The sequence below is a fragment of the Pyrus communis genome, chromosome 7, assembly GCF_963583255.1.
Source record: "Pyrus communis chromosome 7, drPyrComm1.1, whole genome shotgun sequence".
NCBI lineage: Eukaryota > Viridiplantae > Streptophyta > Magnoliopsida > Rosales > Rosaceae > Pyrus > Pyrus communis.
The window spans coordinates 14,566,925-14,582,958 of NC_084809.1; the positions used below are offsets into that span (position 1 = coordinate 14,566,925).

Below are 16,034 nucleotides of genomic sequence, written 5' to 3' on the forward strand. Positions count from 1 at the left end.
TTTGAATATTTTCCTTTTATGAGAGAGAACATTAACAATGGAGCTGTAAAGAAAGTGAGAAAAAGAAAAGCAAACTAAAAAGTGAAGGACCTTGTGGGTGATCATTGATCGTTCTTGGGATGTAGGTGAAGCCCCGGACATGCCATCATTGCTGCTCCTTGACAAAGTAGAATATTTCCCCTTTTCTTTTTCTTTAGCAACAAATTAAAGAAATAAAGATACATATATAGCATGATATATCATTGTGCACAAGAACCAGAACAAGTGAGTTTATTCCATCACTCATCTCTCTACTTTCCAATCCCAATGGCAACCTCCCCGGAACCAATCTCCGAAAACCCTGTTGATTTTCGTGCCCCGCCGCCTTCTCCCGTTGCCTCTGGTCGCCTATCATCAGTCGCAAACGATGAAGTCCTCACCGAATTCCTCGAGCACTCCCTCCAAGTCCCTGACCTCATCTTGCCAGACAAGTTTTTCCCCAAGCAAATATCTATTGAAAACAATCCTCCCACAATTGATTTTGGAGCCCTGAATTCGGATGGATGTGACGCTAGTCTTTGCAAGGTGGTGGAGTCCATAGCAAGAAATGGATGCTTTCAGCTGGTGAACCATGGAATTTCAAGTGAGCTTGTGAGGCCAGTGCAGGCTGCCGCCACGGGAATTTTTAGCGTGTCACCGGAGACGAGGGCTGAGGTTACTAGGTCACCGGAGAAGCCATACGGGTTCGAGGAAGTTCATGCTGAGGAGGCTGACCATGTATTGAGTGAAGAGTTTGTTTGGTGTAGAGACCAAGGCTTGAAGTTGGCAATGGATGGAATTGCCCCAATAGGATATTCAAATTTCAGGTATTTATAACCGCCAGTTCTAAAGAATCTTAATTTTTTTATCAGAACAGACTTCCAACTTGTGACTAACTTCAATACTAGAAAGAGAAATATTATTAAACTAACATAACTAGTTAGTTATGGAAAATTTTATTTAATTTTGGTTTAAACATTTTTTTTATTAAAATAAAGCATGTCGATCGATCGGACGAAATGTTACAATCCCAAACTTTTTGCTGTGCAGTGAAAAACTAGAGACCCTTATGACAAATATTGAGAAAGTCTGTGAGAAAATTCTACTAAGCTTGTTGATTAATTCTCAAGAAAAAATCATTCATGGAGAAAGCAAAAATGATGAAATGGTGCAAAGGAAAGAAGTTGGGACGGTTTGTTGCTTGTACAAGCATAGCCAGAATGTGTTACAAGATGAATGGGATAAGTCTCTGAGATATGATGTGATTAAGATGCTGATTAGAGGGACTGATTACTCTCATGCCTTGTGTTTACATATCTGTGATGGTTCTTCAGAGTTCCATGTTTACTCCAAGAAAGGTTGGGTTTCTTTTATCCCAGTTAAAAATGCCCTAATAGTCACCACTGGGGACCAAATACAGGTAATTAAATTAACTTTGGATTACTGTGTATTATGTATATAATTCAAAGTTCTAATTATAAAGCCAACATTATAACTACTTGGTCACCTAAATGGCATATATTGCTTTAGTTTGTATGCTACATTGTTTTCAAAGTTTGTGAATATATTTGCTTTTAGTGTCTAAAGGTTGCAATAAAGTCGGGTATTCCCTTGCTTTGTAGCAATTCATTTGATGGCTGCAAGCCCACCATCATGAACATTTGTACCTTCTACCATCATTATATTTTGTAATTTTATATCTAATGCCACCTATTCAGAGATGCCCTCATCGAAATATTTTCCCCACACACACACACACACACACATATATATATATATATTCCTCAAATTATTTTATTGGAGATTCTTTGTAAGACTTACTCAACATCGTACTTCAACGATCCAGTTATCTATCTTTTAGGTCGTTCCTCAAAGATTATTTATACCAAAAATCATTCAACTCCAAAACCATTTGACCTTTGGATTGAAGAATAGTTGTACAATGTCTCTTTGAAAAACCGTATTCATCAATTTTCTTCACTACAATTAGATGTCTTAGTGGTTTTGCATTTATCTGAGTTTTTGCAAAGATAATCCATGAATAATGTACTAAAATATAGACAATTTGTATCGCTAAAAAAATTATAGAATATGATGTCCCTCAATTAAGCTTATTTGAGAGACCCCTCAACAGAAGTAGACTATATGTGTGTGTGTGTGTGTGTATTTTGCTTAGAAATAAAATGATGCAATTTGAGGTGTCCTCAAATAAGCTAATTGAATTTCTTTGTTTTTTAAAAGGCATGGAGTGGCAGCCAGTATAAGCATGTGATTGGAAGGCCAATCTTTAAAGGTGAGGAGGAATTTATTTCAATGGCTTTCCTCTATTCTCCTCCAAGCTTCATTACAAACTCCCAAAGCAGCAAGGAAAATACTATTTCACTTGGTCAACAAGTTATAGTGGCTATACTTCTTACTCTTGTCTACCAATTTTCAGTATACTTGTCAAGCCATTTCTGATGCATTTACTCGTCAAGTTATTTCAAATTTTCAAATAGGGTAGTATATACATGTGAATTTGTGGATGTATTTTGGATGATCTTGGAATTATTTTATACATTGTAACTTTGCAAATTTGAAGTTAATAGTAAGCTTGTAGTCTTCATGATGATTTATATCATTTTTTTAGTTGGATAAAATTTTATTAAAATGATCAAGAATTTACATAGGACAGACATGTCAACATTCTCAAAATAAACCGTATCAAGGAAAAATGATATGGGAAATCTCTAGAGCAATACCAAGAAGCCACACATGACCCGGACTCGTATATCCACATGGACACCAAAATCGAGGCATACTAGTTGACATCCAAAAAGTGACGAAGCCATATAAGCAAGTGATATGTAAAAAGAACAAATGAATTAAAGTCCGAAATTAAACTAAGACTATAGTGCGTCGAGAGTGTAATGAACCTTTAATAATACATGTAATGCAATCAAAAACCTAATTATGCACAGTGGAAGAATACTAATGTAACACATCCAAAGATATCAATTAAATTTACTAAGAATAGTCTCTATTTTGATGAGAGAAGATTATGCCGCCATGCCTAGTGTCAAGAGCTCCAAAATCTACCAAGTCTTGGAGAGACACAAAACAGAAAGTGTGAGCAGCAAAAATATAGATTTCTAAAATGAATTGTCCCTTTCAAACATAAAGTACTAGTTTGGTACTAAGGTACTTTTATAAAAAGTGTGACATCCCACATGGCCCAAGGGAGTGATCCTTAAATGTATATTCTCATCCCTACATAGCACGAGGCCTTTTGGGAGCTCACTGGCTTCGGGTTCCATGGGAATTCCAACGTTAAGCGAGTAGTGCGCGAGAGCACTCCCAGGATGGGTGACCCATTGGGAAGTTCTCGTGTGAGTTCCTAGAAACAAAACCGTGAGGGCGTGGTTGAGGTCCAAAGCGGACAATATCGTGCTACGGTGGAGTCGGGCCCGGGAAGTGGTCCCGCCCAGGCGGGGATGTGACAAAAGTGGGTATAAAAAAAAACTGAGCTCAAAAATATGTTTGGTAAACACTTAAAAATAGCTTATTTTCACAATTTTGGATGAAAAAAAGCTGAAAACGTGAAGCAGCATAAATGTTGGATTATATGTTGAATGTTGGATTATGATTTCTTGTTAAACGTTCGATTATGATTTCTTGTTAAACATTGGATTATATGTTTAAGATAAAGTTTATAAATATTTTTCTTATAAAAATAAAGTATATTTAGTAATTCATCCTTAAATTAATGGCACGTCTCGTATTATACCATTTTTTATCATTTCACACAGTCGCAGCTATTTTGATATAAAAATTTACCAAATACTATAATACTTAAAAGGAAATTTTTGTAATATTGCATTCAATGAGAGAGTATTATAGTATAATCCATAAATTTGAAATTTTTATGATTTCATGTGATCGATTAATTATGTGCACATTTTAGACTTTTTTAATTAATTAAAATCATTAAAATCTTAAAACAAGGTTGTGGGCTTTGTTTTCCACTCAAGGTTGTGTCATGATACAATCTCTATATGTGAGTATATACATTATATATCTGATGAGCCTTTATATTTTTTTTTGAACAATCGATATTATTTATATTGAAGGAAGGAGGCGAGCTTAGCCTCATAATGAACTAGCAATAATGTGGTTCAAATTCGTCTTTCATGAGAATCGAACTTTAAAACATTTCACTGAAGAAAAATATTACTAAACTATAATATTAAGTAACAGTGATCTCTATATTTTAAGAACTCATTTTTCGATCTATTTAAGATTCATTGACGGTAATTGTCTTTATTTCGGACTCCGCTGGAGATGTTTTTAGATCGACAGAAATAGAGAGCATCGGTTTGCGAGAAAACCTATACAAAGTTGAACGGCCAAAGATTGAAGGGTTCGATAATCGGGAGAGAGGTCCGCCGGGAGATACATCGACCTCCCTCCTTGGGAGTAGAAACACGAAAACCCAGTGGAGAAAAGGTATTTGACATCACTGACATCACTCTCACTCATTTTGCATCAGATTAGAATCTCAGTTCGACAGAGATGGACAATTTTCGTACAAGAAAAAGAGATACAATGAATTCTCTCTCTGTTTTCACTCACTCTGAGGTAAAAAATTTCTCACCCCTTCTTATGATTCCTTCAATTGGGTACTTTCAGCTCTCTGTTCTCTGATTCATCAAAATTTTCCAATCTTTGGCTTTAAATTCAGCTGCTGCTAATTGGGGTTTTCTACATTTGGTTTTGTTTTATATGATAGTGCTTGGTGTTGGACTTTTCCTTTTTATGGTAAATTTAGTTTTTGTTTCACTAAACAAGCTTTTGGGTTGTATTTTTTACTGGATTTGATGTTAAAGTTTGAGGCTTTCTCTCTATCTCTCTGTTTTGGTTGTTGTTTTCGCTGTTTATATTTTTCCCCATGTTACCTTTACATATATAATAAGATGTATACACAAATGTCGTCATTTGGATGAAAGAAAATGTAACTTTTGAAGTGTAGGGAGCTCACCATGTATTAACTCATCATTTCTGTTTTTTTTCAAATTCTGTATTGGATGATATTTGGTGTTTGATGAGTCAAATTATTCCCCATGTTTCAAATATCCTATATACCGAGAAGCAACTATGGTTGCAGATGGATTCGCTACTCTTTAGTAAATTTCCTACTACATTTATTCCTAGGTTCAGTTATGGCTTATGGCTTTAGGACCCGAAGAGGATCCGCTCTATAATTTTCGCATTCAGTTATTCAAAGGATGATTTCTGTATCAGATATTGATTGTATTTTTCCTTTTAGTAGATTATGGAAATGGAAAATTTAATTAAGCATGTCGGAAAGCAATCACTTACTCAGGAGTTTTTCCAAGACCTTGCAACAAGTTTCAGGTGATTCTGTAATGCTAAATCGTATAGGTTATAGCCTGAATTGGCCAGACACATTTGTTTTATTTTCTTGTCAAAAAAGAAAATAAAAAGAATGATTTCTTGGAATTAAATATGCATACTTATACAGAACAGGGTTTTTCCAAGTACACGCCTTTTATTAAGTTTTTCGCATTGCTCTGTCTTTTCAGTTGCGCTCCAATCCGTGCTGGAAAACCTGATGTAACATGGGAACAGGTTAGTCATTTATTTTTATGTTTTCGTTGCTTAATCTTATTGTTTATACTGGAGCATTTTGTAATGTTATGAGTTCGTATTTTGTTCTAGGTGCAAAGTTGGTTCCAGGACAAACAAAAAGAGCTGCAACCCAAAAGTACTTCCTCGCCTAATGCTGTCGAGTTATTGGTTGATTTTTCAGATTCAAATGTCTCAAGAAATGCACCTCAAGTTTCTCAGAAGCCAAAAGGTTATCCTTTTTGTCAGTATGGATGAAGCTGTAGAAAATGTGGTCTTGAATATTGAATGGCTTTTCCATGTTAAATGCAAATTTTGATTTACCATGTAGTCAAAATTATTTCTATGCTAACATCAAGCAACATGAATAATATTTGATGATATTACTTTCAAGTTCCTTAAAATTCCAAATCAGAATGGCATCAGCTTGGAGCCCTTTGAAAGCCATTGTAGCATGTCGGTGCTATCTTGGCAGAGAAGGGCAGGTGGGTTAAGAGCTCGGTCAATCTCGAAGTCTAAGACCTAATTGATTAATTTGTGATGCTACAGTATTATCAACACAATTCTTTTAACAACTTGTGGCCTTGTCTATGTGATGTTACTCAATCGAGGGGTCTTCAGAAGCCATAATTATACGTTTTTTGAAGTGCTATAAATGCTATTTTATTACTCAAATTACTAGTTGTCTGATAGGTGGTGCACTTTCTCTGCATATTGATTGACTGGATTCTGATTGCAATATATTTCTGTGGTCAACCTTTCGTCTGCTATGCCTTACATAAATTAGTTATATGCGATATATTGTTTTACCTTTCTTTTGTCATGTTTCATTCTTTTTGTGTAAAATTTTTGCTTACTTTATTTTCCATGTCATATTATCTTTTCGCGTATGGTGCAGTGGTAAATGTTATTTCTCACTTTCTAGGATTTTGCGTTCATTATGTCTGTTATCATCTTTACATGGAAAGAGATATTTTCACGTGCATGGTCTTCTGCAACATATGTTTAAAATCTTTATCTGTTATATAGAATGCTTATGTTGTCCTTAGGTCACTATTTATGTTGAATTTTTCAGTTATGATACTGGGACATTATTTCTTAACATGTAATCTCAGAAAAACTTTATCATGCAGAGCAGTTAAATGGGGAATCTTCAATCTATGTCTGATTTCTCATCGAAAATCTTACTTGATAACTTTTAACTCAGGTAAATGGGTCACAGAACTTTCAGAGTTGGCATTTGAAGCAAAATCATCAAAAGATGATGCATGGTAAGAATTTGTCTATTCAACGATCCTTTCCAAGTCAACTCTACTTGATTCTATATGTTACATTTGAAACACGTGTTCCCTGTTAATATGTTACATGGCAAGAGTACCGTCCCTACTTAATATTGGAGTAAAGTAGCCGAAAAACCATTGACATCATTTAATATTAAATATGCATATTGTTCTTGTTTTGGAGTGGCGTGAGTATTCCTATTCATTCCGTAATTCCATGAGATTTCTTACCCTAAGTGATATACATGTTTGAAGCATTTTTCTGTGTGAAAGAGTAAAATATAAACTTTGGGCAGATCCACAATGTGTAAGTATAGTTCTCAAACAGTGCAGTCAAACTTAGGTTCAGAAGACGCCTAACGTTATTATGCTCTCGAGGAAAAATGAACTAGCCTAATTACTTGTTAGGAAATCATCCAAAAGTAGTTATAATTGTTGGATTATGAATAGTTTACTTCCTTGAGTTACGGTATAAAAACACCTTTATTCTGTGATATACCAGAGTTTTGTTACTATAAATTAACTCAAGATGTTTTGGGCATTTACCTAATTAATGCCACTAAATAAACATCAAGGTGAAAATTTGTACGTAGTTTATTATTTCTTTCAATTCAGATTGAAACACAACTACACCTGACATTTTTTGTCTTTCCAGGTACGATGTTGCTACTTTCCTCTCATACAAAGTAGTCAGTTCAGGAGACCTTGTAAGATTCATCCTTTCATTATTTAGTATAATCATTATACTTCGTTTGGATTAAAACGCAGTTCTTATCTTAGGTCTATTTTCTAATGTAGAGTTTTACGAGAATAATGCAATAAGTCATCCATTATGTCTTGATCTCTTTGTTTTATTTGCAACATTCACGGTATGAATTTCCATTTTCGCTTAGGCATTTATATTTTAAAGATATACTAGCAAATATTGTCTCTGCTTGAAGAGAGATTTTAATGTTTCCCTGTTATATGTCACAGGAAGTTAAAGTGCGGTTTTCCGGATTTGGTAGGGAGGAAGATGAGTGGGTGAATGTGAGAGGTGCAGTGCGTGAGCGATCTATTCCTTTGGAAGCTTCTGAGTGTTCGAAGGTGAAGGTTGGGGACCTAGTGCTGTGCTTCCAGGTAATCTTCTAGTCTATTTCTTTTAAATTTGTCCCATAAGCTGCCTTACAATGATGCATTGGAGTCCAAAATATTGTAAAAGGCATATTTTTTGTTAATGCAAACCTTTCCAAAGATATTAGTACTCTCTTATCGCTCGGCCTTAAAACCTTATTCGCAGGAAAGAGAACATCAAGCTGTATACTGTGATGCCGAAGTTGTGGTCATCCACAGGGGGCTACATGACATGAACGGTGCTTGCAAATGTACCTTTGTTGTTCGCTTTGACCATGATAGCTCCGAGGTAAATTTCCGAGGATCTATGTTCATGTATGTTTGTGTTCAGGTTCAGTTTTTCTCTCTAACGTTGGCTGATCGGATTGATGTTACTAATAATACCAGGAACATGTTGAGCTGGGGAGGTTATGTATCAGGCCTGCACAAAGCACTTCAGGCTATACTAAAACCCAACCGGAGCTCTTTACAAACAGGGACATGAAATTCTCTTTTCTTTATTGAAATATGGCGCTGGATGGCCGGAGGCGGCGATGTTTGTAAATTTCTTTAAAACTTTAACTTGAGATGTCTTTGCAACTGTATTATTTGCAGCAAATTACATTAACATCTTGTTACCAACAAGCATAATATCCATATTCTCTGAATGAACACCTTGCAAACAAATCACAGATTGATATGATTGAAAAAACTTGCCACATCGGGCTTTTAACGAGTCAACTCAGGCGGTGATTGGTAGTAAATGATTTTCACTTTTCTTCCTACATCGTTGTTAATTTTTGTCTCTTGATTATTTTTTTATTTATTTAATCCAATTAGTCATAAATAAACACGAAAAATGTAGAATTAATCTGAGTCTATTACACATTTCATATATAATTTTTTTTTTTTTTTCGTTCTAGTCCAGTACCTAAAATTATAATTCTAAAACATTTTCATGTATCGGTTAAACTGTCTATTAAAACAGCTGTGAATTTATGACATGGTGCCCACGTAAGTAGGACTCTCTGCTACGCTCCTTCGTTTGCAAGAAAACGCTCTTTTAATTTATCATTCACATCAACAAACAAGACACTGCTCCCGCATTGGACAGAAACAGACCAACTATAGGTTTCGGCTACAAGTTTCTATAGTTACAATTAATTAGAGCTTCAAGTCATCAAAAATTTCTCGGTAGAGGGCGTTGAGACTCCCCGACCGGAAACAATGTCGCAATGGTGTCGGCAGTATCCCAAATAGTCGTTGGGCGGCTTACGAAACTGTTCGTCCATAACAAATGGATGCAAGATAAAGGTTCTTCGACCATTTCTCCTGTAATATCCATATATGAGTTAGTCCAACGTATTGAAAGATCACCAAATAAGGGAAAGAAAAAGAACCCTGACAACAGTGAAAATATTATGTTACCTTGACATGTGTACTGGGAAATACAGAAGTACGAAGCGTCTCCTGCGTTTCGTCTTGAAGCTTCCTCTTTGGGATACTAAGAACAAAAGCAGCTTGATCGGACGTTGCTGCAGTTGCTGTTATGCGGTATCCACTGTCCCACCGCTGATGAATACCTTCGCTTGGATAAAGGAAATCTAACTCAACAACCTGAAAAACAGAATATTGGCTGCCTGTTAAATAATTAGTTCCATACAAACAGGACGCGTTGGCAGGATCATAAAGTAACAACTAACAGAGTCAATGCTGCTGCCTTCACCAACTCATTAGACCAAATTGTCTCTCTAATTACTCGAAAGAGAAATGTGTTCTTAGATCCAAGATTACCTGGCCCGAATAATTTGCACCACGAGACATAACAACTGCCCATCTACTTCCAGAAGTGGCCATTGCAGTAACATAGAAACCCTCCCGCCACTTTTTGTTAATCCACTTGTAAGGAAATGTATCGGTTACTTTGTATGACTGCTGCGTAAACATTGTACCTGGACCCATACAAATGGCATCAGTAACAAAAAAAGCGGCCATTTTTAGATTAAAATGTTTGATAAAATTGAGCCCCAAAACGACTAGACTATTACACTAACCCTTGGACATTACTACTAATGAACTCCCGTTAGTAGCTCCAGCTAAAGCACTGATGTAATAGTTCTTATCCCATTGCTCCATTATCCATTCCTTCAAACACACAAAAAACATCATCCTTGAGATTAAATAAATATAAATTTTGAACAAAAATATTGTTATTTACAAACAGTTATTGCCAGCATTAAATAAAACGACGAAGTGGAAGTACAGATTCTAGCAAAAATAAGTTATTTTTGTCAGAGAAGACAATCACTTCTGGTCGATTGAGAGTACAAGTTTGTACCTTGTGAAGACAGCATGGTGAAAGTTCGTAAACTTGGGAAGAAAAATTAGTGCCTGCATCCATAATTAAGGCCCACAAATTTTCATAAGAGGCCACACTGCTAATATATAACCCATCCTCGGTCCCTTTGTCAATATGCTGAGCAAGCCTTGTATCAGCCACATTATAGTGATACCTAAAGAACGTAAGAGGAAATACTTTAAACAGTAAGGGGATAAAAGACAACAAAGACAACGATATAACTATCAAAACAGAAAGCAAGATACACAGCATAAATATATTATCACGATGAGAGGTCCCCAAATCCATCACCAAATAAGCAATAGCTTCACTGCTTGTGATAGAAATACCTTTGCTTCATTGGTCTATGAGCATTATAAACACTAATCCATTGATTTGCTGGCATACCCATCCTAATCCTCTTCTTTGGTTGTTCATCATCTTCCTCCTCCACCATCAATCTTCCTCTCTTATGACCGACCAGATTAATAAGCTTCACAATCAATAGAGCAGATATTAGAAGCACTAATCATACCTTTAAAAATATATGTACCAAAACTACTGCTCAAGGGTAAGCCATCAACAACAAAAGGAGAGAAGATCATGCATACCTTCAGTGCACCCTCTGTGTTTATTGGCCTGATATTAGGAATTGGACCTACAATCCCATCAAAAAGTGATATACACTTCGCATAATTCGGCTCTTCATCGAACTTCAAGTTCACCACATATTCCACAAATTGTCTAAATGGCTTTGGCTTGAAGGAACACAATGTCTCTGGAGATGTTGCCATCTTCTTCTTGCAAACAAGAAACCCCTTATTGTCTCCCTGAGAAGACCAACATGTTATAATAAAATGTAATGAAATAAACAAATTAAGGCAAGCACAGCACAAATTTTTACTCAAGCTAAGAAAGAAAAAACAAACCTGATATCCTTGCCAAGGCAGACGACCACGTAGAAGGAATATAAGGGTGTAAGTTAGAGACTCGAGATCATCTCTCCTACTACCCGTTCTCCCTAAATGCGCATGCACACTAGCGTAACGCACTGTTCCTCTGTCAGACCAGAAAACTTAAGAACAAAGTAGCAGAAAATTTTAAGAAAAGAGCATAGAGATGAGTAAATGAAACAAAACAAGATAGGAAACAATGCTTGTACCTGAAAACATCTGGCCTCTGGTCATATTCTACATGCCGACCACCAGTAATTTCTCGCCATCTAGTTGCTGATAAGACCAAAACAAGTTATATGATGATGACTCATTGACGACTACCATACCACTTAGCATTAACAAAACCCATATTCAAAAAGTACCTAATCCAAGGTCAACCAAATACAACTTTTTCTCATCAGGAGTCCCAGGATGACCAAGCAGAAAATTCTCAGGCTTTACATCCCCATGTACATAGCTGAAAACAACATGGTAGGAGAGTTAAACAATGGATTGATTATGGCTTTCAAGTTTCAAGGAACTGAAAAAACATCTGAAAATATGGCCTCTGGTCAAACCACAAATCCGGTGATTGTCTCACAAATCTACTTAAACTATCCCTCAAAAAATTTCTAAATCAAAAGTTTTAGTGGTCAAATAGTAAGTTGTGCATTGTGAAATTTCCAAACACTCCATCAACCCTGTTGTCCATACAAACTTTACATGCAACAACTACCTTTCTTATGTCTTAACTCTTGAACTTTCTAAACAATAAAATTGTATGTAGCGGAAACAAATAAATATTCCATTCCATATGAACTCGGATACTCAAAGAGCCTAAATATGATATTAAGATACTAGATAGAAGAAGCACAGGCTTACTATTTCACATCAATACTTCCCACATGTAAATTTTATCTAAACAAATCCATTGCACAACATTAACAACAACAAAGTTCTTAGTTGTTTCATGGAGAGAGAGAGAGAGAGAGAGAGAGAGAGGAACAACGAAAATGACAACAAAATTTGAATTGATTGGCAGAAGAAACTCTCACCCTCTACAATGTATCTTCTCCAATATTGATATTGCTTCAATGGCAATGCATGCAACCATTTCAACAGACATTCTAAAATTACAAAGGTGACTAAATTACTCAACCGGAAATCATGAAAACCATAAAATAATAATTAAAGAAAATTTGTTAAATTAAGAGTCACTTTTGTAATTCACACTTACGTGTGAGAGTTAGTATTCCAAACATCCCACAAGCTTGGCCCCAAGATATCCATAACCTGTACATTGAAGGGTTTAGGAAATATCAAAAAGCTAGTCTTGAACTAGTATATCACACAACTATCAAAACGTTACATTGTGGTTATCAATATTCAAAACAAGTCAAAAGAAGACTGCATACCATGATATAATAGTCGCCTTGCTGACCCTTGAAGTGTACTCGCGGCACGCCATGGCTGCCACCAAGAGTGCTGTAAACGTAACACAAAGTACATGATAGATTCATAAATCCTATTAAAATTAAAAAACAATGCCAAAACCTGTATAATAGAGGCATCCTCACCTGTATATCTGCCACTCAGCTGGTGGTCCATAGCTACACCCTTTACTGTTTTTATGCTCGAATTTCAATGCCACCTAAGAGACAAAGGTAACAAAATGTGTATACAAGGGAGAAGCCGAAAAGCAAGGTAAAAGGTAAAGACAGAGAATAAAAATCAACAATAAAAAAAAAAAAAAAATAACAACGTTCTTTACCTCTAAAGCTCCTGGGCCAATTCTCTCATTTGGATTTATTATACGTCGACCAACATAGACTTGTCCGAAGCCACCCTTACCGAGCTTTCTTTCCACTTTGTAAACAGGGGAACCACCAACCTGAACCTGCAGCAAACAAACATAGAAATTTGAACAGAGACAGAACAATTAAGCGTCGAGTTATTGAAGAAGAAAACAACTATGAAGGTTCTATCCAGGATTCCAGATGCAGCAACATGCATGCGGTGCAATTCTCAGAGTTAGAGCTGTAACTCCTCATCATTATTAGTAGTTATAAAACAATAGTTTAGTAATTAAGATATATCATGGGAGATGCCTATAACTAACAGGACACTAGGACTACAGCATAGTGATCGTCGAAAATGTAAATCACGACATAAATCAAAAGCTGCTTATACCTATCCACTAACATTTAGTAATACTAAGGACTGAACCAGTACCCTTCTAGTTCACAAAATAACACCATAACTGCATTCCAACTTTAACCAGAAACTTAATTTGTTCTCAATACTTAATTGCTCGAACAAATTTTAGAGACGGATGACAAGCCAACATCTCAGTGTCAGTCAAGTTTCTAGACAGGGTTAAAAGGAGGTAAAATTCAGGTTTCCTATTTAAAACAGACAACAACATTGAAATGCAGGAAAAATTAGGGATAAGTTTTGAAAAATTAACCTATCCACCAACCAAAACTCTCCATTTACATATAAACTGTTAATACAATCACAAAAAATCATTTTTCACAAAATCTAAAAGCTCTTAGATTATAACCCAGTTGCAATTCCAAAATCGAAATCAAATAAAACCGAATATCTTCACTCAAGAACAGCAAAAAGACCCCAATGCCCCCACAATCCCCCATCCTGCAGATTTATACACCCAAGAATTGCAGATGACCCCTAATTGGCATTCATACTCCACGGCATTCAGTAAAGACCACATTTTTGTTACGAATTTAAAAAATTAATTAATGAAAAAAAAAACAAGACTAAGGAACCTTCTCAGGAATCGGAGTAGTGCTTCCTTCGTCTTCACCGGCATTGGCCTTATCATTACTCGGAGCGGCACCGGCTGCTCCGCCGCCACTATCATAGTCATCCATTTTCTTCTCTCCCACTTTCTCCTTCTCCGCCTCAACGACTACGTTTTTCTCATCACCCACCACCACCACCTTCTTGCGATTCTCCTCCTCTTCTCTAACCTTATCACTCTCGTTCTTGTTCTTGGGATTACTCGGCACAGCTGCTTCTGCCGCCGCTGCTGCTCTCCTCCGCCTTGTTCTCGTCGCTATCGCCTCTCCGGCGTCGATCGGACTCGGAACTTTCTCCTGTTTCTGCTTCTTAGCTGCTGCCGCCGCTGCTCCTCGTCCCCTGCGCGCTCCGCCACGCGGTACCGGCATCTTTCATCGTCCGATTCTCATCCCCGCGAAAACTTTGAGCAATCTACAAACGCGCCACCGCCGACCGAGGAACAGCCGTAATGCGCGAACAAGGACAGCCGTTTCAAGCCTCGACCCTTTCTTTAAGTAATGGGTCGAAAGAATGTGGAATCTTGGGGTTCAATCCCCAATGTCCAAATCGCCGAGCTTCTGATCGTTCAAGAATTACGGTTTCGAGAAGATCGGAAAGACTCACAGAAGAGGGGTTCGACTAGTTACAGAAACAGGGAGACGAAGGTACGAACGAAGGAACGATTAATTTATTTTATAAATAAAATTTAGGGGTTTTAATAGAGGAATTGAATCTGCTCCATACCTTAGTGTTCAAAGCCTAAGGTTTAATTCATTTGGATCGGACAAATTAAATCCGACGGTCTCTATTAACTTATTTTCCTAGTCTATCACATAAAACCTACGGTTTTGATTTCTTTTAAACTACAATCAACGGTTTAGATGATTTGATCCCTTAAGCTATGTAATTTCTTGCTTTATATTTTGTACTAATTTAATATCTTGATTATTAAAAAAAAAAATTTCGAGTTTTGCTAGTTTTACCATGCAATACTGCCATTTTCTTTCCTAAATCATGAATAAAATTCCTTGTATAATTTAACAATCCTAAAAATACTTGTCATTGTTTTTTGTCTTCTAGCTTATCAAGAAATTCTAAAACTATCTTAGTCACTTGTTCCGGACTTAATGTACATTACTAAAATTCTATATCTTGTTTTTCTAATGCTATTATGTTTTCGGTAATCACAATTCTATTATTTATAAATTCTTGTAACTATCTTTAAATACTTTTGGTGTTCATTCCTATTTTTACTACGTACTAAAATATCTACCTATATACTACAAAATTTACATATTTCTTAAAAATTTGGTCCATCTTTCTTTGAAAGATCGATGGAGCATTTTTCAATCCAAATAGCATAACAAGTCCTTCAAAATTTCATTCTGGACAAGTAAAAGTTGTCCACTCAACTAATTCTTCTGCTAATCTAATTTGCCAAAATCTTGATTTACAATCAAATTTACTAAAATATTTATTCTCTTGAATTTCATTTATAAGTTCATCTTTATTAGATAATTTATAACTATCTTTATAAGTATTATCATTTAATCTCTTATAATTATAAATTATCCTACACCATCGTGGATGTAGCCCCAACTTGGGGTGAACCACAATGTATCGTAGTGTTCTTGTGTGTGCCTGTTTGCCATTGAATCTAAATTGGTCCAAGATTAACCTGATTTTTTTGCAACAGCAAATTTTAAATTTAATAACTCTTTTATTTGTTGCTCAAACTCTTGCTTAACTACATGGCATGTGATAGGGATTTTTACCACCTGCACAAGTAGTAATAAAAATACTAAAATACTTGCAAGAGTACAAGGTAATTGTAGTATAAATGGCTCTAGCAAGGTCGTTCTCCTCAGGGATTGAATGAATAATTTGTATCAAATCAAATCTTAATTAATTACTTAAAACAAAGTTTGAGAAAAAGTTGATTTT

At 35.9% G+C, this 16,034-nt stretch overlaps 3 protein-coding genes across 3 annotated transcripts; 2 read left to right on the forward strand and 1 right to left on the reverse strand.

The window, feature by feature from the left end:
- The first annotated feature begins 217 nt into the window (after window positions 1-217).
- Window positions 218-2,560, forward strand: LOC137738731 (1-aminocyclopropane-1-carboxylate oxidase). Its single transcript, XM_068478206.1, has 3 exons — window positions 218-845; window positions 1,069-1,438; window positions 2,260-2,560. The coding sequence occupies exons 1-3, from the start codon at window positions 232-234 to the stop codon at window positions 2,476-2,478; spliced, it is 1,203 nt and encodes a 400-aa protein (XP_068334307.1). The 5' UTR covers window positions 218-231; the 3' UTR covers window positions 2,479-2,560.
- Window positions 2,561-4,337: 1,777 nt separating this feature from the next.
- Window positions 4,338-8,660, forward strand: LOC137740368 (protein SAWADEE HOMEODOMAIN HOMOLOG 1-like). The gene is made up of 9 exons (XM_068480242.1): window positions 4,338-4,635; window positions 5,327-5,412; window positions 5,601-5,646; window positions 5,737-5,875; window positions 6,851-6,914; window positions 7,579-7,630; window positions 7,899-8,042; window positions 8,203-8,325; window positions 8,424-8,660. The coding sequence occupies exons 1-9, from the start codon at window positions 4,570-4,572 to the stop codon at window positions 8,538-8,540; spliced, it is 837 nt and encodes a 278-aa protein (XP_068336343.1). The 5' UTR covers window positions 4,338-4,569; the 3' UTR covers window positions 8,541-8,660.
- A 389-nt stretch (window positions 8,661-9,049) lies between these two features.
- Window positions 9,050-14,757, reverse strand: LOC137739439 (casein kinase 1-like protein HD16). Its single transcript, XM_068479004.1, has 16 exons — window positions 14,078-14,757; window positions 13,060-13,185; window positions 12,866-12,939; window positions 12,704-12,773; window positions 12,526-12,581; window positions 12,344-12,415; window positions 11,672-11,766; window positions 11,516-11,582; window positions 11,283-11,412; window positions 10,965-11,183; window positions 10,704-10,846; window positions 10,354-10,528; window positions 10,070-10,160; window positions 9,810-9,967; window positions 9,444-9,632; window positions 9,050-9,347 (listed from the first exon to the last, which is right to left on the reverse strand). The coding sequence occupies exons 1-16, from the start codon at window positions 14,477-14,479 to the stop codon at window positions 9,288-9,290; spliced, it is 2,127 nt and encodes a 708-aa protein (XP_068335105.1). The 5' UTR covers window positions 14,480-14,757; the 3' UTR covers window positions 9,050-9,287.
- Window positions 14,758-16,034: the final 1,277 nt, after the last annotated feature.

What these genes read in the sequence shown, in the direction of transcription:
- LOC137738731 (XM_068478206.1), top strand. Translation starts at nt 232, where the DNA reads ATGATATATCATTGTGCACAAGAACCAGAACAAGTGAGTTTATTCCAT. An exon ending in ATAGGATATTCAAATTTCAG is followed by an intron (nt 846 to 1,068) that starts GTATTTATAACC and finishes TTTGCTGTGCAG; the next exon opens with TGAAAAACTAGAGACCCTTA. An exon ending in CCACTGGGGACCAAATACAG is followed by an intron (nt 1,439 to 2,259) that starts GTAATTAAATTA and finishes GTTTTTTAAAAG; the next exon opens with GCATGGAGTGGCAGCCAGTA.
- LOC137740368 (XM_068480242.1), top strand. Translation starts at nt 4,570, where the DNA reads ATGGACAATTTTCGTACAAGAAAAAGAGATACAATGAATTCTCTCTCT. An exon ending in CTGATGTAACATGGGAACAG is followed by an intron (nt 5,647 to 5,736) that starts GTTAGTCATTTA and finishes ATTTTGTTCTAG; the next exon opens with GTGCAAAGTTGGTTCCAGGA. An exon ending in TCATCAAAAGATGATGCATG is followed by an intron (nt 6,915 to 7,578) that starts GTAAGAATTTGT and finishes TTGTCTTTCCAG; the next exon opens with GTACGATGTTGCTACTTTCC.
- LOC137739439 (XM_068479004.1), bottom strand. Translation starts at nt 14,479, where the DNA reads ATGCCGGTACCGCGTGGCGGAGCGCGCAGGGGACGAGGAGCAGCGGCG. An exon ending in CACCATGCTGTCTTCACAAG is followed by an intron (nt 10,161 to 10,353) that starts GTACAAACTTGT and finishes GTGTGTTTGAAG; the next exon opens with GAATGGATAATGGAGCAATG. An exon ending in GTGCAAATTATTCGGGCCAG is followed by an intron (nt 9,633 to 9,809) that starts GTAATCTTGGAT and finishes TCTGTTTTTCAG; the next exon opens with GTTGTTGAGTTAGATTTCCT.